The following is a 23,402-nucleotide window of genomic DNA, read 5'->3' on the forward strand; positions in this document are numbered from 1 at the left end:
AATAATGAACTTTTGCCTCATCAGCACATTTTGTGCCACACAATTGATTAAATTTTAGTCATTTCAGAACTTTTGGAAATACAATTTTCTTCAATTAACAATCTATGATTGTCACTTGCTCCATTCTTATGTTCATTTTTGACCTGCAAGCTAGTAACCCAATACGTTTTACAAGTATTATAACTTATAAAGTTGTTTAAAATATATTCATTTGATTTTTCTCCTATCTGCTAAAAAATCACGAATTTGTTAAACATTGCTTATTCACGTGATTTGTATTTACACCTGTCAGTAAGACTGCATTTTGAAACAAAAAGAAAAATAAATTAGCCATGGAGACTAATACAATTTGGGCCAGTCGGATGCATGTCGCCATTCAATAATTAATAAATCAAATAAGCTGCATTATAAAAGTGCTTTCAAATAGCTTGACACATTATAAGTAAGATGTAGTTTCAGTTTCCTCCTGAAGCGTTTATCCGTCAACTGATACTTCAGAGGAATGCTGGGCAAGGGAGGTCAAAGCCGCACGAATGATGATGTGAGAGCAAAAGTTCAGCCACACGCACCCTCTGCTACGGGTTAATTGCTATCTCCTCACTAACGAATCCTTCCAGGCAAACTGCAGTCACTAGCCTCGGGTAGGTATGAGCTTTCTTTCTCAACACAACCGTTGTGACTAAAACCCAAATCCAATTTTCTGACGCACATTATATTCATGATTGACCTAGCCAACTACATGGATACTGAACTAACTGCGAGATGATTGACAACAGCAACAGTTGCGTAGTGTCTTCAGGAAAGTAAAGCTTTCTAAAGTGAAAATTACAAAATACAGAGTTTATTTTATTGGTTGAATACAAAGTTTTTTGTTGCTAAAATGGTCTTTGGAAACAAATAAGCCGTCACTGACACTGAATATTTAATAATATTTAAGGCGGACTCAGTACCGCTTGGATTTGATTGGTTTGGTTTGTGAGTGGAGCGAGTGGGGGTTTGACCGCCCCCGGTCACTGACTCGATGTGGTATGACCCGGTAATTTAAGGTGCTGCGAGTCGCCCACAAACCTAAGTACAGAACCAACGGGTTTTTTGCGCGTTGAGTAAAATTGTGACACCCTTGAAAATCAACCTGTCCGTGCAGATGGACACCGAAGGAGCGGTGAGTGACCTGGGCAGCGTTCCCACAGCTATCCCAAGAAAGATCGCCGTGAAGCAGTTTACCAAACACTTGAGAAGGGATTGTCTGTACACTGAACAATCCGATTATAATCGGATTGTAATCGCAGACAGAGCGACGGCTGGCTCCTTCACTCAACCAGATATATATCTATATATACATACATGAACTATTAATACATTTGGATAAAGAGAAACAAACACTTCGACATTATTGCTTGGGCTAGGAGGTAGGCGAGGCTCGGATGGCGTGCCGGCAAAACATGGCCACGCCATCGCTTTACCTCGACGCCAAGTGTGAAGGAAGCTGCCACGGTGATAGATTGTAGGCTAGGATTTCGTCTTGGGTGTATTTAGTTTTGAATTTAAAAGTTGTTTGAAGAGATTACGCGTTCCAACTTTTAATTATATGAAAAGGTGCGAAATTCAGTCAGGGTTACATTTTCAGAATATGAATTCGTTTTAATTATAAAATGGAAGTTCGTGACAGTTTGAACTTTTATTGGGGTACTGCCCGATTAGGTAATTTTCGACTTGAAATCGAGGCTATCGTTTGTTTGGTCGTGACTCTTCGATGTGAGGGGTAGTGTTGGAGGAAAGCAGTGGTATTGAATAGTTTGATAACTTACTTTGCAGACGGTTCTTACAGTAGGATTTAGATTTTAACGGCCGTAATAAGCAGATCCAACATTGGTGTCTCCATGGTCTTTGGACGCTATTTTTGTTGATCTATTTGTTTATGAGGGGGGGTTGGAATTTGCGAGCGTCGTCTTTCCGTGGATTCCCGCCAAAAGCCGTTGCAGGGACGCACTGGTTCCAGTTCTCACCAGTTTGGTTTGAACCCCGCGGACACCCGACGGATTGCCCCTCGCTTTTAATCAGCGTAACCAGACTATATACACGCATATATACCACTGGTGTTCAATAAATTATTAATACACAAAAAAACACAGATTGATGAGCAAAATTAAAAGACATTTTCAAAAAAATGTTGATAATGGGATAGGTCAAACGAAATTCGTTGTGCCAATTTCTATGTAGAGTCAATATTCGGTGATTGGAAATACGGGTATTATCTGTTATTTGTTTCTTCATGATTTATTCAGTTAAAAAAGTAGACAAAGCGGAGGCGGACTGGGTGGTTGTGCCGTTACCGTTAGCGGGGGCAGCCGCGTGCACAAAGTAACGGCTGCCGGAACTGCGCCTGCGTGGCGAGGCCGGCTCCAATTCTGGCGTTATTGTTTAAAAGCGCTTCAGTCACAGGCAATAAATATAACATCGAGTTATTATACATTTCTATGTCAAAAGTTTGTCCAGATTAAGAAGCGTCATTAGTCGTGATCTTGTATGTTTGCACGTGTTTATATCGATCTGTTGGAAATTTTGTTTTTTAAATAATAGTTCAAAAGCTGAATGAGTTAACCCAAATCCTATCTCCAGAAACAAAAGAAAGGTCTTCTGGAGAATGCTTAAATTTGTTGTAAAACGGAAAATCATGGAATCACTCGTTGAAACTTTGGAAGTGAATTATGCATGGTTCTTGGGAGTGCAGGTAAGAGCTTTTCACAATGATGGAATTCAACTGCTTCTCCAGGTCATAGAAACATGGAAACCGTACAGTGCAGAAAGAGGGCATCTGGTTTATCGAGTCTGCACTGACCACAATCCCATCCAGGCCTTACCCTCATATCCCTACACATTTACCTACTAATCCCTCTAACCTATGCATCTCAGGACACTAAGAGCCAATTTTAGCATGGCCAATCAACCTAACCCGCACATCTTTGGACTGTAAATCTTTGGTTTGTTAACGTAGAACATTAGTATAACAGCTAGAGAAATCCAGTAGAAATGGGGAAAATATAAAATAAGTAAATTTAGGTATTTCAAAACACTGGAAAATGAAAATAATTTTGTGTGAAACCTGGTGTTTAAAAGGACGCAAAATTGTTTATATCTTTCTAGATTTCTCCTCTATAAGTTAAAAACTAGAAATCAAAATTAAACTTTGATCATCCACATTGAAAAACATGTTTATTTAGGCTTTTTCTAACTTCATAAATGGTTCACACAGCTTTTCCTGTTACAAGATCATACTTTGTAATGAGTTTTAATTCTAATATTTTAATTTGCATAATTGCTTACTATACTGATGTAAGACCAGGTATGTAAAGTTATTTTATTTAATTGATACTTACTCATAATCCATGAAAGACCATTGTCATCCCTCTCCATTAGAAACAATTGGCTGAGACAGTATTCCTCCATGTGCTTACACAGTTGATATTTGAATTTAATCCATGCTGTTGTAGGAATTAATAAATTCTGATTTCTCCAGTAGATGTTTCTTGATTTTTTTCCCCTTGTTAGAAAATTAAGCATGCTCTGATCAGGTGGGAAATCTGATTTTACTCTCAAGAGCCTTGCAAACCACTTCAGAAAAACAGTCTGTATCCAATGGGAACTTTTGTTTGAATAGCATACTACAACACAAGAAACTGAATCCCTCTGAATAGTTGGACTGAAAATAACTCAAACCAAGTATTCCTTTTACCTTATATCTGTTTCATATGCGGATCTTAAGCATATTTTAAACATATGTGTAAGTAAAATGTTGTGAAATGTATTGGGAAATTACAAAATCTAAATTTACGAAATTAAACCTAACAAAAGTTAATGCAAACCATGCATGTGTTTATTTATATTTTACAACAATTATGGTTGGAGTTTTTTTATTGGAACTGATTTAAAGAATAGTTCTGGCGATAGATATTCTTTGGTTTGAAGAGCTTTGTACACGTTTTGGGATTATTAGTGTTTGATCTCACAAAACAATAAGAATGAGGAAAAAAACTAGGGTTTAGTATGTGGTTCAGAATAATGCCAACAGAGTGGGTTTGATCCCCCATTCTGGCTGAGGTGGAACGGAGGCCTGCTGCCTCAGTCATAGCTGATCTTCTGTCTACTCTGCTAAACGTGTTCACATCAGCCATAAGTGAATATAAATTGTCATGTTAGGTACAGTGCAATTTTCTTTCTGACAGTTTTTATTCTGTTTTATTGGGCAGCTTGCTTATTTATGATTCTCAGTTGTAAATGCACCTAGTTTGGGGGCGTTTAAGAGATTGGTGGATAGGTTTATGGACGAAAAGGGATTGGTTTAGATTAGTGGGTCAATGTTTTTTTTAAAAAATAAGACTGGTCGGCGCAACATTGTGGGCCGAAGGGCCTGTTCCGCGCTGTAATGTTCTATGTTCTAATAATTTAAGAAAATCAGTATAAAATTTTACTGGTTATACAAATTCCAAATTTCAAAAAAAATTAATATGAGGTTATGACAAAAATGGCTTGGTAAAATGTTTGTTCCTTCAGTCTTGAGTTTCAATCACACGCACAAAGACATTTTATAGCCTTGTTCAGGTGAGGGTGGAAATTCCCGCCCAAGGTCAATGGAGATTTCCGTTGTTGGACCCTCGCCTGCATCATTTCCACGGCTGGCACAGTAGCACAGTGGTTAGCACTGCTGCCTCACAGCACCAGGGACCCGGGTTCGGTTCTGGCCTTGGGTGACTGCCTGTGCAGAATTTTGACGTAGTCCCCATGTGTGTGTGGGTTTCCTATCTCCAGGTGCTCCAGTTTCCTCCCACACTTCAAAGATGTGTAGATTAGGTGGATTGGCCCTGCTAAATTGCCCCTTAATGTCAGGGGAATTAGCAGGGTAAATATGTGGGGTTATGGGCATATGGCCTGGGTGGGATTATAGTCAGTGCAGGCTCAATGGGCTGAATGGTCCCCCTTCTGCACTGTAAGGATTCTGTGATTCTATGGTAGAGTCCTGACTGTAATGTACTTCTTGTAGCCAATAGCCCACTTCCTGAACTTGTACGAAAGCTTGTGAACTTCCAATTTCTCTTGCTTCCTCGTGCGCTATGATCCATGCAGAGCATTATCCAAATCCTCACTATTTATCTCCTGAGGCTGAATCTTGGAATTGATGGAAAGAAGGAGAAAACAAAAATTGGCATACGTAAGTTTACAAGCCATGGGCTTGAGGTTGAATGGCCTGGCACATCCAATTTTGCTTCCCTGTGATTTCTCCAGAAATGAGGAAAGTAATAATGGGGGACAGTGAAGTGGCAGAAGAACTGAGGGGCAGCATTGTGGCACAGTGGTTAGCACTGTTGCCTCACAGCACCAGGGACCTGGGTTCAATTCCCAGCTTGGGTCACTGTACACGGGTTTCCTCCGGGTGCACCAATTTCCTCTCACAGTCCAAAGATATGCAGGTTTGGTGGATTGGCCATGCTAAATTTCCCCTTCGTGTCAGGGTTCGTCAGGGTAAATGTATGGGTTATGGGGATAGGGCCTAGGTGGGATTGTGGTCGGTGCATACTCAATGGGCCTCCATCTGCGTTGTAAGATTCTATGAATGGATACTTTGCATCAATCTTCACAGTGGAAGACACCAGTAACATGCCACAACTTTAAGAAAATCAGCAGGCAGCGGTAAATGTAGTGCCATCCCTAAGGAGAAGGTGCTAGGGAAACTGGAAAGGTCTCAAGGTGGACAAATCACCCAGGGTTCTGAAGGAGATAGCTGAGGAAACTGTGGAGGCATTGATGGCGATTTTCAGGAATCACTGGAGCCAGGGAACACCCCTGCTTAAGAAGGAAGGGAGACCGAAGATGGGAAATTATAAACCAGTTAGCCTGATCTTGGTCATGGATAAGATCTTGGAGTCCATTATTAGGATGAAATTGCGGAGTGCTTGGAAATGCGTGGTAAAATAGGACCGAATCAGCCCTATTCGTCAAACAGAAGTCACGTCTGACAAATCTGTTACAATTCTTTGAAACGGTAACAAAGAAGTTAGACAAAGGACAGCCAGTAAACATGATTTACTTGGATTTCCAGAAAACCTTTAATGAGGTGCCTTACGAGGCAAGGTACTGGCATGGTTAGAAGATTAGCTGACAGACAGAAGGCTTTAATGGGGATAAGGGAGTCCTTTCCAGGATGACAACCGGTCAGTGTTGCGACCACACCTTTTCACTTTATACATTAATGATCTGGAAGATGGAACTGAGGGCATAGTTGCTAAATTTGTGGGTAATACAAAGATATGTAGTGGAACAGGTAGTGTTGAAGAAGTGGGGAGGCTGCAAAAAGACTTGGACAGGCTAGGAGAATGGACAAAGAAGTGGCAGATGGAATATGTGAGGTTATGCACTTTGATAGGAAGAATAGAGGCACAGACTATTTTATAAATGGGGAAAGGCTTTGGAAATCTGGAGCACAAAGGAACTTGGGAGTCCTGGTTCAGGACTCTCTTAAGGTTGACATGCAGGCTCAGTTGGCAGCTAGGAAGGCAAATTCAATGTTAGCATTCATTTCTAGAGGGCTAGAATACAAGAGCAGGATGTACAGCTGAGACTGTATAATGCTTTGGTCAGACCCTATTTGGAATATTATGAGCAATTTTCGGCCCCATACCTAAGGAAGGAAGTGCTGCCTTGGAGCAGGTCCAGAGGAGGTTCACAAGAATGATCCCAGAAATGAAGGGTTTTGTCACATGCAGAGCAGCTGAGGAGCCTGGGTCTATACTCGATGGAATTTAGAAGGATGAGGAGGAATCTAATTGAAACTTACAGAACACTGAGAGACCCAAATAGAATGTATGTAAGGAGGATGTTTCCACCAGTGGGAGAGACGAGAACTCAATGGCACAATCTCAGAGTGAAGTAATATTCTTATAAAACTGAGATGAGGAGGAATTTCTTCAGCCAGAGGATGGTGAGTCTGTGGAACTCACTGCCACCACAGAGCGCTGTGGAGACTAGGTCATTGAATGTCTTTAAAACAGAGAAAGATAGGTTCTTGATCAATAAGGGGATCAAGGGTTATGGGGAGAAGGCAGGAGAATAGGGATGAGAATCATATCAGCCATGATTGAATGGCAGAGCAAATTTGATGGTCCGAATGGCCTAATTCTTCTCATATCTTATGGTCTTAAAATATATCATTGGCAGGGAAGTTCTAAAGGATTCTAGAGGAACAAGAATTCATTTTAATAAGGTTGCTCTGCAGCTGCAGTAAGAGAAGGAAAAGATGACAAGAAATGCCTACAGTTACATGGGTCATGTTATTTCTCTGTTCCTGGTAGGCAACACTTCACCTCCATGAATCCCACTTCTTGTAACATGCCAGATGCCTATCTAGTGTAGGCATCTACACTAGATAGGCTACATGCTCACCACGCAAGAAGGATAGAGGCAGTTTAAAGCACCTATACTTCTCATGGCATTTTGTGCTTTCCAGCGGTCAACAGGTGGGAAATGTTACAAAGGTGAGGGAACAGATGTGAAGTGAGAATTGAAAGAGTCATGGTGCATGTGAATCTTGGGAAAGAAGGTCCATGCAGATATGATAGTTGAAAAAGGGAACCATGGTGTGCATTGAATGCGAGAAATCTTCATCTCAGAAGAACTTGTCTATCTTTGGAAACCACCGGAACCATTCATCTGGCTCTATTTTCCTCCATGCTGATGCGCCAATGGTGAGAACCTCCTTATATAAATTGGGACTGGCAATTTGCCTCACACCATGGAGCACTGATTCACAGTATTAACTTTAACTATACAACCTACCTGTTTGTCCTTTGTGTGTGTTGGGATATCTTAAAAGTGTTTGTTGGCCGTACTTCCAGATTACAGTTAATCAGTTCTTGCAACTTCTTTTAAAAAATAACTTTTTAAAAATAAACCAGTCATTCTGAATTTATTGAAAGAAGCCTGGTTAAAGTCTGTTTAATTCGGGGTCAAATAGTAGTGAAGGTACATAATTGGCCATCACAGTGCCAGGTATCCTGGTTCAATTCCAACCGCAGGTGACTGTGTGGAGTATGCACATTTTTCCCATGGCTGCATGGGTTTCCTCTGAGTTCCCTGGTTTCATAGAATCATAGACTCCTACAGTGCAGAAGGAGGCCATTTGGTCAGTCAGGCCTGCACTGACAACAAACCCACACAGGCCCTATCCTCGTAATCTCATGAATTTACCATGCTAATCCCCTGACACTGTGGGTCGATTTAGCATGGCCAATCCATGTAACCTGCACATCTTTGGACTGTGGGAGGAAACTGAATGCATGGAGGAAATGTGCAAACTCTATAAAGATAGTTCCTAAGGCTGGGACTGAATTTGGGTCCCTGGCTCTGTGAGACGGCAGTGCTAATCACTATGTCACCGTGTCGTCCCATACTCCAAAGATGTGTGGGTTAGGTTGATTGGCCATGCTAAATTGCCCTTTAATGTCATGGGAATAAGCAGGGTAAATGCATAGGATTGTGGAGATAAGCCTGGTTGGGATTGATGTTGGTGCAGGCTTGATGGGTGGAATGGCTTCCTTCTACACTGTAGGGATTCTATGAATGTTGATAGAGATCCTAGAGGTTTGCAGCATGAAAACAGGCCCCCCGGCCCAAGTTGTCCATGCTGCCCTTTGTTTTAAACCCCTCAGCTAATTCCAATTGCCCACATTTGGCCCATATCCCTTTATACCCATCTCACCCAAGTAACTGTCTAAATGCTTTTTAAAAGACAAATTTGTACCTGCTTCTACTATTACCTCTGGCACCTTGTTCCAGACACCACCCTCTGAAAAAATTGCACCTCTGGACACCGTTGCATCTCTCCCCTCTCACCTTCAACCTATGCCCTCTAGCTTTTGACTCCCCTACTTTTGGGAAAAGGTGTTGACTGACTGACTGATCTGTGCCCCTCTTTATTTTATAGACCTCTATAAGATCACCCCTCAACCTTCTACACTCCAGAGGAAAAAGTCCCAGTCTATCCAGCCCCTCCTTATAACTCAAACCATCAAGTCCCTGTAGCATCCTAGTAAATCTTTTCTGTAAATCTCTTTCTAGTTTAGTAATATTCTTTCTATAATAGGATGACCAGAACTGTACACAGTGTGGCCTTATCAATGTCTTGTACAACTTCAACAAGACGTCCCAACTCCTGTATTCAGTGTTCTGACTGATGAAACCAAGCATGCCGAATGCCTTCTTCACTACGCTGTCCACCTGTGACTCCACTTTCAAGGAGCCATGAACATGTAATCCCAGATGGCTTTGTTCTGTAACTCTCCCTAATGCCTTACCATTAACTGAGGAAATCCTGCCCTGATTCAATCTACCAAAATGCATCACCTCACATTTATCTAAATTAATCTCCATCTTGCCATTCGTCAGCCCACTGGCCCAATTGATCAAGATCCTGTTGCAATCTGAGATAACTTTCTTCACTGTCCACTATGCCACCAATATTGGTGTCATCTGCAAAATTACTAACCAAGCCTCCTATATTCTCATCCAAATCATTAATATATGTTAAGTAGTGCAGATAGATCAACTGTACACTCCTCCCATCCCAGTTCTAACATTGGTGACATTGCTAGAGCCAGTGATGTGTCTGGCTGGTCTTGTGCACTTCTGGTAGCATTGCATCTGTTTGAGGAGGATTTCTAGTCTCTACATCAAAGCTACTAGCAGAATTGCAAAGACGTAGTAGTTGTTATTTCATTGTTTTGTTCTCATTCCCTTTTTAAAAATGTAAATTTCATTATCAAAGCATTGAGTTTTGTCTTTTCCAAGTAATGAAATTGATGTCGGTTTCTTAAATTTACTGCAGGCATTTTAAATTCTGTGTCATATACTATCTTTACCCCATACCATGCCACTGGGGAAGCCTGAGATCCATTTCGTGCTTACACATCACTTCAGAGTGATCTGATCCTGGAGACTGCAGTAGCCATTTTTGTATTGCCCATAGTTGTCATTTTCTGCCATCCATAATACCCAGATGTCAATAACAGCACGGTACGGGCGGCACGGATGGTTAGTACTGCTGCTTCACAGCTCCATGGTCCTGGGTTTGATTCCTGGCTCGGGTCAGTGTCTGTGTGGAGTTTGCACATTCTCCTCGTGTCTGTGTGGGTTTCCTCCCACAGTCCAAAGATGTGCAGGTTAGGTTGATTGGCCATGCTAAATCCTTTGTGTCCAGGGATGCATAGATTAGAGGGATTAGTGGGTATAATATGTGGGGATATGGAGGTAGGGCCTGGGTGGGATTGTGTTTGGTGCAGACTCGATGGGCCAAAGGGCCTCTTTCTGCACTGTAGGGTTCTATGAACAGCCCAGAGGTGCAAAGGAATTTAAAAAGATTATTGGGAGAAATTGGACATTTCAATTAATTAATCAATTAAACCTAGATGTGGGCTTTCTTCAAGCAGCTAGCTGAAGAGAAAAATGTTAGAGACTCGGGACAAAGTGTCCATTGCGATTAATGATGTTACGATTTTGGCAACTGCAACAGGCAGACTGAAGAATGGGGGGGGGGGAGCAAAGTAGTAGATCTGTGGATTGTAGATCCATCAAAAAGAGTTGATTTAAGAGTTGTAGATAGAACTGGCAGCTTATGTGTTTTGTATGACATTGAATGTTACAAAGTTAGGTCGCGATTCTCTCAAAAGTGCTGAGTTGATGGGAGAACTGTTCTAAATCCCGACTGTTTTCTCAGTTCAACTTCTCTCCTGAATCTCCGCACTCTGTGCACTGCAGAGATCACAATCATGAATATCATTAAATGCTCAGGGGGCAAGGTCTGTTTGTGCTAAAGAGCCTGAAATTGGCAGGATGAACGGGAACCTGCGCATGCACACACTGCTGGGAGATCTCTGAAAAGACCTCCCAGCAGCCAGATCACTGACATCCAAACCCCTCACACATTGCTCCCCCCCCCCCGCCCCTCCGAGAGACATCGCTGCCTCATTGCTGTCCCGGCTCCCCCCATACACAGACATGGCTGCTCATCTCATGCCCCCATGGATTCGAATAATGCAGGTACGCAATCCCTCCATCCCTTGACCATACTGTCCTCACCTCTGCCCTGCAGAGAACTAGTGTTGTGCTGACACACGCAATCCAGCTTGTGATCATTTCCTCTCTTCAACAGGAATCTTGAGTATTGCACCCACCCTGAACACAGCTGAATGGCAGCCAAATAACACCCCAAGGGATGAATGACACTCAATGGAATGCGGCCTTGAGTACACCCCCCTCATTGCACAGCACCAGCTAAGTAAAGCCATTGCTGCCTGCTGTCTTTCCTCCGGCTCTTCATATGGTGGGGCACCCACCTTGCCCTGTTGCTGCTCCTCCTCCTGCTCTAGCTGGTCTCTTCTCTTCTGGGTGATGTTGTGCAGAGTGCAGCAGAGGATAATGATGCGAGAAGCACGCATAGGGGCACACTGGAGGCCCCCCCCCCCCAAGAGCGCCCCAAGCAGCAGAACCGCATCTTCAGCAGGCCGATGCACCGCTCAACAATGGACCAGGTGGCTGCATGGGCCTTGTTGTAGTGAGTCTTCGCCTCAGTCTGGAACCTCCGCATGGCTGTCTTCAGTCATGATCTTAACAGGTAACCCTTGTCAACTAGTAGCCATCTTGGGAGCCTGGGTTGGTCTTCAAAGAGCCCAGAGATGTCCGACTGCCAGATCACAAAGCTGTCATGGACACTCCCTGGGTAGCATGCATCGACCAGCATGATCTTCAGCCAATGGTTGCAAACAATTTGGATGTTCAGGGAGTGGAACCCCTTCCGGTTCAAAAATTGCTGTGGCCCTGTATGGGAGGTACGCAAGGTAGTGTACGTGCCATCCACTGTGCCCTGCACATTCGAAATCCCGGCGGTGGATGTAAAGCCAAGAGCACACATCGAAATTAATGAACTGCCGCACACATCTGTGCATGGAGGCCTGGAAGATCCCAGCTAGGTCGCTCCTGGGAGCCTGGAATGACCCAAAGGCATAGAAATTGAGGGCTGCCATCACCTTCATGTTCACAGGGAGCAGGGGTCCACTGCTGCACTGAGGTGCCAGGTGTGAGAGCACCTCACAAATGTGATGCATCGTGTGGACAGGCACAGCTGGCGATGGCACATCTACTCCAAGAGGGCCTTGAAGGAATTGGGGGCCTGTACCTCCTTGGCCTCGGCACCTTCCACCTTCTGTGCACCCTCTCAGGAACCTGCTTACCCACCTCCTGGACTTCAGTGGCAGCCCTCTGTCCTCCTGAGAGTCTGGTGATGGCTGCTCTTGCGGTGGTCTCTCCACGCCTGCCACCTCCTGAGTTGCTGCCTCCTCCTCCTCCTCTGCCCCTGCTGCCACCAGCACGGCCAGCTCCAAATCAAGCAAACTGAGATCCATCTGCACTGGGGTTTGGAAAGACATAAAATGACGGATTATTATCATTGGCTGCATAGACCTGGCACCACCCAATCCCTCACTTGAGCCAGCATCCCCACGTGTGAGAGCTGGCAACCCCACACAATCCATGGTGCCATGTGTGGCCCGATTAGGGCTGAGTGAGATTCCCATTATGATAATTGCTGGCACAGATTATGCAGGTCGGTGTGCAGACATGGGCAATGCACACCCTTGATCCATTGCTATGTGTGCAACTGCAGCATCTGTTACAGTCATGTTTTGCTGATTCGTGTCACAGGACAGGGACATACTGCTAATCAGCACCAGGTGTGTGCCCAATGATAGCAGATTCCATGCAGTCCATGTCTGAACCTTTGGACTTTGACCTGGAACAGCAGCTGCTTCATCTGGTTCGGCCTCAGTCAGCACATGGTACACTCCTCCCCCACCCCAGAACATCAGCACTTAGTAGAGCCTGTGACCACACTCCGCAGCAAGACAATGCCATTGCAAAGTGTTGTGGAGGGGGAGGGTGAACGGGAGCCTTCAAGGCTGCCTCCCACAGTGCACTCCAGTGCTGCTTGGAGAGGAGGGGAAGGGAGAGCCCTTGAGGCTGCCTCCCACAATGCACTTCAGCACTGCCCAGGAGAGAGGGTGGGGTGGAGAGCAGGACTCCCCGATGGAACGTCACCCAGAGAGCTGTGAGAAAAAATAGAAACCACCCCCACCCCCCCAGATATCACTGGTTCAAGGGCCAACACCTAAAGGCAGCAGGAGGAAGGCTACCAGGCATCTCCAGGGTCTGCCTGCAACATCCCCCATGCTCCACTAGCAACACTTACCTCTTCACGCCAGTTCAAGGCTGCCACGCCAGGTTGCGACTTTTAAATACCTATTCTGATTCGTGCCAAAATTATATCATGCCAAAAAGGTGGGAGATGCTGACGTGGAGGGAGATTGCCACGTGGATTCCGATAATGGCATACAAAGGTATGTAAACTCATGCTAAACAGCGTGAGTTTACATTGGCAGTTTGGTTTTCTGCAGGTTCCCGGCAGCACCATTTTTCCCAGGCTAGGAGATGCACATAGATTATAAAAGCTGTCACGGAACCCATGAAACGTCCAACACGCGCAACTCCTGGCCCAACCTGACAGAAAAGTTGCAGGTCATGATGGAGAATCGTGGCCTTAATTGCTGACATGAAGAATCAAATGCCTGTTGGTTCCTGTGAGTCTGTTTTTGTCCATACAATTATCATGAATACAACTGTAAATAAAACATTGATTGAGACTGGGAGAACTATTTCTTAGTTTTAGCATCTGTTATATAGCTTTATAGTTTTTGAGTTTCTTAATGACATTGTGCCATTTTGTCTAAATTAATCCATTTTGGAAAGAATGGACCAAATACACTCACCTTGTTCTGTACTTGCAATCATATGAATTGGAGTACAGAATGAGGCATCATTGGTAATTCTACTGCAATGTTAATAAAGACCTTGTAAAATTCCCTGATAGAGCTGATCTTTTATTTCGTCAAAAGTCAAGAAATCAACAAAAAGTAAATTTAAAATAAATTTATTATGACATATCACCTGTTGACTGGATTAGTCAAAACAAGCAAGCAGCTCCAAAATAGTGTTCAGTGTTATGGAAGAATAGCTTACTGAGGATGAGCAATGATGGAACTTTTGTTCTTTTTTCCATTTTTTAAAATGGAGATAAAAGTGAAAGTAGATGCCAGGGAAACTAAGTAAGTATATTAGTGCTGCAGGTTTTATAGATAATAATGTGGAGGAAATTCATTGTGGACTGAAGGAATGTATGCTCAGTTCCAAGTTGTTCTATCTTTCTGATTTTTATATTCTGTCACCATGTGAAAGATCTTCAAAACATCTAGGTCTTCAGAGTCACTTTTGGGGTGGGGGAGATTTCAAAGAGCATGTTTAAACCTGCATTAATTAATAGATCAGAAAATTAACTGACATTGGATTATATTGCTGACTTGGAGAAGATTCGTCATTTGGCAAAACCTGTGTGGAAGAGGGAAAGTAGGATTTCTTAATCACAAAATGTCACCTCTAGTTTCACACTAGTTTTTGAAATAACATTTAAATTTTGGAATGAAAAGCAGCTATGCAAACTCCCATCATAAAACTCAAGAAAATAAAAGACTTGCAAGTAGCCACAAAATTGTGATACATAATTCGAGGAATTGTTTAAATAAATTATGGCATGTTTTATAGTTCTGATTAGTCAATGGCTTTTAAAAATAAATCCTTTTCTTTTTACAGCAGCAAAGTTCTAATCTGCCACAGATGGATTCTTCATCTCCGTCACCAAATCCAGTTTCTCCTGTGCCATTGAACAATAATAACCCAACCAGTGCCCCAAGATTTGGAACAGTCATTCCCAATCGGATTTTTGTAGGAGGGATCGATTTTAAAGTCAGTTGTTTTGTACATTTGAATTTATTAGTAAAATAATAATTGCAACTAAATAGAAGTTTGTACATTCAAGATTATTTGTGTTTCAGGCGGCTTTTTCTTGCCTCCACAGACAAATGAAAATGATTTAAGAAAATTTTTTGCTCAGTATGGAACAGTTAAAGAAGTCAAAATAGTAAATGACAGAGCTGGAGTTTCTAAAGGGTGAGTATAAAAGAAATTTGATTTTTTTAAAGAAACAGTTACAGACCACCTCAAAAATGGTGTGAGGAAGGGCTAAGAGGTACATAGAAGAAAGACATAAATACACAGAGATTAAAAACTTTGATTCAGTTTACCAGGAATACAGTTAAGCATTTTCAGGAGTATGCATAACTCATGGGAAATATTTACATACTGAACTTTTCTAGTTCAGTGTCATGGGTCAAGATTCTCCCACTTTGGTAGCGGCTGGGATTCTGTAGTCCTGCTGCTGTGAATGGAGATTTGGCTGAGTGCCAAATTCTCCATTCTCATTGGCAGTGGTGGAGAGGTGTCTGACATCAGAAAATTCCAGCCAAGAGTTGACATTATTAGATATCTTCTAGTTTTTCCTTTTTGTATCTTAGACTCCTAATTGGTGGGCAACCTGTGGTCCAGACATCCCATGTGATCTGTCTGGATTCTGAGCGGGGACCACAAAACAATTTGTTAACAGTTGCCCATGCACAGTGTTGCCACAGTTCTCTGAAATCTGTCTGCATAGTTTTTTTTCCAATTGCTATGACTGAATTAAATGTATGTAAAACAACAATAAGAAAAGTCAGGTGCACATTGATTGCACACGACATCGACTGTGAGAGCCATGTGCTCCCTCCGCATCTAAAGTGTACATTTTAACCATTTGAGTTGACAGTTCTATTAATATATAAATTATTAAGCATTTTCTGTAACTCGTCATGAAGTATTCAGTGTGTTAAATGTTACTCATGCTTACTCAGCCTCATAAATTCATGTGTGAATTTCTATGGCTGATCAGGTCAGGTATGTTTATGTCTCACAGTTGTACAGGACCTGGCAATTCCCTGAAGTCCTGTGTTCAAAAATAAAATACTGGATACTGAGCAAGATTGCTGCCAGTAAGTAAATTTCAGGTAAGGTGGCGTGAAAACCCACCATCGCTCCTCATGAACTGAATGCCACTTTTCCCACACACAGTCATTCTCTGCCAAATAGAGGGAAAATTCTGTCTGTCTGAAAACAAAGAACGGTTCAGGACAGGAACAGGCCCTTCAGCCCACGATGTTGTGCCGAACATGGATCAAATTAAACTAATCCCTTCTGTCTGTCTTTGGTCCATATCCCTCTATTTCTTGCAAATTCGTATGCTTATCTAAAAACCTCTTAAACACCCCTATCATATCTGTCTCCACCACCATCCCCCCAGCAGAATGTTCCAAACACCTAGCATTCTCTGTGTAAAAAACCTTGCCCCTCACATCTCCTGAGCAAGATCCCACACTACACTTGTTCTATGTAGCTTGACTGAGTGGCACATCTTTGGCCAGCTTACTGTCTTCTGAGCGCTCTGTAAGGTGCAGACATGACCAAGACTTTACTTCAAGGCCTTGTGTCCAACTTGATCAACGGGGACCACATATCAGTGAACCTCTGCACACATCCAATGGGCTGAAGCACTCGCCTGAAGCAATGTGCCCTCGTTCACTATCATAGGGAATATTTATACTTGCTCACTCAGTCAGAGGTGCAGGAAAACCATAGCAGTCACTGAATGTGGAGGTCTGCCTGCCAAGGGTTAACTGCTGAGCAGCAATCAGTAGTATTTTCAAACATCAGTAGTGATTTAGTGGGCATAAATGAGTGAACAGTCTTTACAGGCATGTTAATTGAGTTGTAGCTGAACAATCCCAGCTGCAACTGAATTTTCATTACTGACATGCCTCCCCTCAGCGATTAGCTTGCCAAGTTTCCTGTACTTTGAGAGCAGTTGTGATTCATGTCATCATGATGTCACATCGCTGTGGGTAAATTGTGAAAGTGGAGGGATTTATTGCTGTGGGGTGCTCGATTTAATGAGATGCTGAGTATTGAAATGAGGGACCTAGTTTTGCATGATGGGAAACCTATTACGTCACTGGCAGAGGCAGGAGACAATCATGGCAAGACTTCCAGGCAATCTAAAATGCAGTTCTGGTCTCTCATGAGATTTTCCACTCCCATTGCCAAACTTGCCCAAAAGGAACAGGAATGTCTTTAGAATTATCTGCACTCGAATTCTGATTTGGGCATTGAGTCCACCGAAGATCGAACCAGCTGCTAACTATCACAGTAGAAAGAAACTGGCTTGAGAATTAACAAAAGATTTTAATTTTAGAAACGTGAAAGGGAGTATTTGGTTTAAGAGTGAGCACCAGTACGCTGGGGAAAAGAAAGTGTATTAAAATTTGGAGAACTGTTTTTCACGAAGTGAAGAAATGAAAATGAATGGGGGTCTGATTAACTTCTGGAATATAATGATGGACAAATCTTTGCTAGGCAAGGAAGTATTTATAGAGTTTAATGGGTCTGATTTTCTTCTGCTAGCACTCGAATCCAGTATCTGAGTTCAAAGCAGAAGAAAAGGACATGGAAACATTTGATGACTTGTGGAAGAGGTGTTAGCATGTGGCTGCTCTACAAATAAGACAGGAAGAACATGATAGAGTTTTGCATTCTAATCCCTACATGCACAATAAATACACTAAGGGGGAATGACCTAAACATTAGGCTTATGTTGTTCTGGGCATTTTAAATCAGATATCTATAAGGGAAAGGCAGCAAGAGCATGGAGGACTTAAAAAAGTAAATCACATTTTTCTAAGGTGCCCTACCAGTTTTCAAACTACCGGCCTTTTGATCTGAGATTTTGGAAAACAATCAGTACATCTGTTAAACTGGCAGGACTGACTAGATTTCAGCCTCCAATTATGGCAGCAGGGAGGCCCTGTACATCCTGAAAAATTTTGTTTCGGCCTAATAGTTAAAACACAAGAATGCCAGATAGAGTGCACTGTGGGCAAGCCTTCTCTGATTAATACCGATGTAGGGTAAGAGTTGACAGTAGAATAAGTTAACAAGATGATAAGAACATAACTATGAGCAGGCCCGCTCACCATATTCCTTATTTCCTTCACTGTTCAAAAATCTGTCTTTGCCTTAAAAGCATTCAACGGATAGCCTCAACTGGTTCACTGGGCAGGGAATTCCACAGATTCACAACCCTTTGGGTGAAGAAATTCCTCCTCAACTCAGTCCTAAATCTACACCTCCTTATTTTGAGGCCATGCCCCGTAGTTCTAGTTTCACTCACCAGTGGAATCAACCTGGTCAAAACAAAGTGTTCTGTTACACAATGTTTTCCGCATTTATATTTTTAAATATACTGAACGGCTATCTGAATGTTTAAAAGTGAATTAAAAGTTAATGGAAAAAATAATAACCAAAGAGACAGAAATACTGCAGTTCCAAATAACGTTATAAGAGATACTTCAGAAAGTGAATCAGGCATATTGAAACTGAATGGTAAGAAGACAACTTTGGAAGTAACAAGTTAAAGAAAACATCACAGAAACTGACCTTTAACAATGCTAGTCAAGGAAAATTAAATGGCCAAGGTAATAGAAGTTAAGATGGCAATTCACACAAGTGATTTCTATGAAGGGTTTCTGTGCTGTTTGTTATGTGTAGTCAACGTGGCACGGAAAATAAGCTTACGAGTACTGTGCAAGACTAAAGGGTGCTATGTTTTTTTCTTCTGTGACCAGGTATTCATTTTTTTCCCCAAGTCCAACCCAACCCAGAATGAAGTTTCAGTAATACTGGTACCATTTGCAGCTAGTTCTTAACAGGGAAGTAAGAACAGTTCAGAACTGGTATTTCAGTGAAAATTGCTGGTTAATGCTGATGATTGTACCAATAAACCAGTGGGCAATCCCAGGAATACTGGTGATTTATATAGTTCAAAGATTTGCGGGTTAGGTTGATCGGCTATACTAAATTGATTCCAGTGTCAGAATTAGCAGGGTAAATATGTGGGTTTATGGGAATAGGGCTTGGGTGCGTTGTGGTCTGAATAGCCGCCTTCTGCATTGTAGGAATTCTGTGATTCTATTCTATGATTCTATAACCTGTATGGGTTTGAACTGGTCATGTTTCCAGATTATTCACACTTATTTAAGTGTTTATGCATTTATTTGTCACAAAGTTTGGTGCAGATTTGAGCATCAACGGAGGTCAAAAACTCCCCTGTTCAGTGTGTATTTTTGAGGATAGAAAGAAATGCTCAATATTTTCATCATTCTGCAGATTTTCAGCTGGTCAAAACACTTCGGAGGAAATTTTCTCGTCCTGCCCGCAACAGGAATAATAGTGGACGAGGGGGGCAGACCATGCAAAAGTCTGTTGACCTTGGGCATGATTTTCCAGTTTTGGGGCAAGCACAGCCAGAAAACCTTGCCTTTAGTATATGTGAAAGCTGTGCAAATTCTATTGTGAAAAATGTCAAGCATACAAAATTAACATTCCTCATTGATCCCAGCCAAAAGAAACGCTCAGAATGAAGGTTTCAGTAAAGGTGCAATTTTATTCCTAGAAAAAACAGAAAACTCATGCGCATTATCATAATGTTGATTGATTACAAGCTGAATTTGCTGATGGTTCAGATCCATTATTTTCTGTTATATTACTGACCAGCTTCTCTGAGACCTCATCTATGCTCAGCCCCTGAAACACGCTGAAGGTGGGGAAGGAAAAGAGAAAATGTAAGCATTGACTAATTGTAATCACTGACTCATTAAAGTTTAGCAAATAACAATTTTATCCTCTGGCCTGTCATTCTCTCCCACTGAGTTCCAGACTGCCCTGGAACATAGAACAGTACAGCACAGTACAGGCCCTTCGGCCCTCAGTGTTGTGCCGAGCTATGTCCAACCCCAAGATCAAGCTATCCCACTCCCTATCATTCTGTGTGCTCCATGTGCCTATCCAGTAACCACTTGAAAAGTTCCTGAAGTGTCAGACTCCACTATCACAGCAGGCAGTGTATTCCACACCCCAACCACTCTCTGAGTGAAGAATCTACCTCGGACATCCCTCCTATATCTCCCACCATGAACCTTATAGTTATGCCCCCTAGTAACAGCTACATCCACCCGAGGAAATAGTGTCTGCACGTCCACTCTATCCCCCTCATCATCTTATAAACCTATTAAGTCACCTCTCATCCTCCTCTGCTCCAAAGAGAAAAGTCTAACTCCCTCAACCTTTCCTCATAAGACCTATACTCCAAACCAGGCAGCATCCTGGTAAATCTCCTCTGCACTCTCTCCAATGCTTCCACATCCTTCTTATAGTGAGGTGACCAGAACTGCACACAGTATTCCAAATGTGGTCTCACCAAGGTCCATTATTGTTGCAGCATAACCCATGGCTCTTAAACCCCCTGTTAATAAACGCTAACACACTATAAGCCTTCTTCACAGCTCTATCCACTTGAGTGGCAGCCTTCAGAGATCTGTGGATATGAACCCCAAGATCTCTGTTCCTCCACATTCCTCAGAACCCTGCCATTGATCCTGTAATCTGCATTCAAGTTTGTCTTACCAAAATGAATCACCTCGCACTTCTCAGGATTAAACTCCATCTGCCGCGTTTCTGCCCATCTTTGCAGCCTGCAAGAGCCCTCCACCTCATCCACTACTCCACCAATTTTGGTGTCATCAGCAAATTTACTAACCCACCCTTCAGCCCCCTTTTCCAAGTCATTGATAAAAATCACAAATAGCAGAGGACCCAGCACTGATCCCTGTGGGATACTGCTGGTAACTGGCCTCCAGGTGACCAAAGAGGTGGATAGGGGTAAGGCAGTAGACGTGGTATATATGGATTTTAGTAAGGCGTTTGATAAGGTTCACCATGGTATGCTTCTGCAGAAAATGCAGATGTATGGGATTGGTGGTAATTTAGGTACTTGGATCAGGAATTGGTTAGCAGATAGGAGACAGAGGGTGGTGGTTGATGGTAATTATTCATCATGGAGTTCGGTTACGAGTGGTGTGCCTCAGAGATCTGTTTTGGGGCCACTGCTGTTTGTAATCTTTATTAATGATCTGGATGAGGGTATAGTTGGGTGGATTAGTAAGTTTGCTGATGACACCAAAGTCGGAGGTGTGGTAGATTGTGAGGAAGGGTGTCGAAGTTTGCAGGGTGACTTGGACAGGTTGCAGAGCTGGGCCGCGAGGTGGCGGATGGAGTTTAATGCGGAGAAGTGTGAGGTAATCCATTTCGGTAGGAATAACAGATGTGTTGAGTATAGGGCTAACGGGAGGACTTTGAATAGAGTGGAGGAGCAGAGGGATCTAGGTGTATGTGTACATAGATCCCTGAAAGTTGGGAATCAAGTAGATAAGGTTGTTAAGAAGGCGTACGGTGTCTTGGCGTTTATTGGTAGGGGGATTGAATTTAGGAGTCGCAGCGTCATGTTGCAACTGTACACAACTCTGGTGCGGCCGCACTTGGAGTACTGTGTGCAGTTCTGGTCCCCACATTACAGGAAGGATGTGGAGGCTTTGGAGAGGGTGCAGAGGAGGTTTACCAGGATGTTGCCTGGTATGCAGGGGAGGTCCTATGAGGAGAGACTGAGGGATTTGGGGTTGTTTTCACTGGAAAGAAGGCGGCTGAGAGGGGATCTTATAGAAACATATAAGATGATTAGAGGTTTAGATAGGGTGGATGGTGATAGCCTGTTTCCTCGGATGGAGAAAGCTAGCACGAGGGGACATGGCTTTAAATTAAGGGGGGTAGTTATAGGACGGATGTCAGGGGCAGGTTCTTTACCCAGAGGGTGGTGAGGGACTGGAATGCCCTGCCTGCTGCAGTTGTAAATGCGCCTAGTTTGGGGGCGTTTAAGAGATTGGTGGATAGGTTTATGGACGAAAAGGGATTGGTTTAGATTAGTGGGTCAATGTTTTTTTTTAAAAATAAGACTGGTTGGCGCAACATTGTGGGCCGAAGGGCCTGTTCCGCGCTGTAATGTTCTATGTTCCAGTCTGAAAATTTTCCCTCCACCACCACTCTTTGTCTTCAATGAAACAGCCAGTTACTTGTCCAATCAGCCAAATTTCCTTTTATCCCACACCTCCTTACCTTCTTCATGAGCCTACCAGGGGGAACCCTATCAAACACCTTACTAAAATCAATGTACATGACATCAACTGCTCTATCTTCATCTACCTGGGAGTGGGAAGGAGTATATATGTCTGTGTGCAAAATCTGTAACACAGACTAACTACAGTACATAAAAGTATGGGCAGAATTTTAGCAAAATTTGTCAATATCAGGCTGTGACTGAAAACTGGCATATATTTCTCCAGCTGAGTTTTCAGACCAAGTTTTCAGGCATTGCTGCACAGAAAGTCTGGGGGCATGCACCATCACTCTGGCAGAGAGAGCCTGATGGAACTGGCAAGACTGGCTCCAAAATGATTGGGGCACCATCTTTGACCTTAGCCCAATCTGTGTTAAAAACATACTCTGTGCTTTATAAAAGATGTCACCCTCCATCTGGTTCTCCTTCCCCAGATTGTAGTCAATCAAGGTTCCGACACTTGGCTGAACCCCCCCCCCCCAAATCTTGACACCTTTGACTCATTTTGGGGCGGCAGGGGGAGATGACAGTGCGTGGTAAGAGGGTGGCGGGGTAGCAGAGAGTTAGCGGTCCAGATGGGAGGTTAAAGGGATTGGGTGATGTTTATGGGAAGTGAGGTGGATAAAGAGGGATGAGAGAGGTGTAATGTTCATTAAATTTACAGCAAGTGCAAGTAGGTATCAGCTCAAGTCAGCTGAGAAGCACTGGTGACCACTCAGAACCTGGAAGCACCACTGGAGTTCAAAAGGGTCCAGTAGAATTACCAGCTAATTAGTCCCATCCAATAAAATCCAGTTGTGACCATTTAATCACCAGTTAGTACCAGTTCAGGATTCAATTGGTGCTGCACTTTTACTTCTCATGGAAGGAAGGAACTTGCATCTAGAAAGCCACGAAGCATTATAACAAGGTAATGCAATGGAAATAACATCACTGTGTCTCCCGCCTTGTTTTCCAGTCTATACTTGACACAGATTAAACCCTAGGTTCCTACATTTAGTGGTCCTTATTCCTTACCTTGCGTCCTCAGATAGAGGTTTGTGAATATTTCATTGTCGGGTATATTCAAGACCAAGGCCAATCGATTTCTGAACTCTTGGGGAATTGAGGTCCACCGGGAGCCATAAAGTCGTGTTGAGATGTAAGATCAGTCATGTTGAAGTGCAGAGCAAGCACAAGGAGCCGATTTACTTTTGCTTCTAGTATGTTTTTATGTCTTTCATCAGCTTGAAACTCCAGGATTCCCTGATGATGGTCGTATGGCCCAGAAACAATTGGCTAATACTGCTTTCACAAGCTTTTTGGGCCTGCAGCAATGAACATT

General features: G+C 42.9%; 1 protein-coding gene across 2 annotated transcripts in view; it reads left to right on the forward strand.

Annotated features, from left to right (window-relative positions):
• The first annotated feature begins 586 nt into the window (after positions 1-586).
• Positions 587-23,402, forward strand: part of LOC145349685 (protein boule-like) — a 163,547-nt gene continuing 140,731 nt past the window's right edge. Inside the window, exons 1-3 of one of the 2 annotated variants that reach the window (XM_080198215.1) lie at positions 587-641; positions 14,743-14,895; positions 15,008-15,099. In XM_080198215.1, coding sequence (XP_080054341.1) covers positions 14,767-14,895; positions 15,008-15,099 — 221 coding nt within the window. In that variant the 5' untranslated portion in view covers positions 587-641; positions 14,743-14,766. Of the gene's footprint in view, positions 642-1,081; positions 1,163-14,742; positions 14,896-15,007; positions 15,100-23,402 lie in introns of those variants that run through there. The other variant, XM_080198213.1, reaches the window with a different exon arrangement.

Source organism: Carcharhinus amblyrhynchos, chromosome 11 (genome assembly GCF_965287045.1).
Source record: "Carcharhinus amblyrhynchos chromosome 11, sCarAmb.v2.hapA, whole genome shotgun sequence".
NCBI lineage: Eukaryota > Metazoa > Chordata > Chondrichthyes > Carcharhiniformes > Carcharhinidae > Carcharhinus > Carcharhinus amblyrhynchos.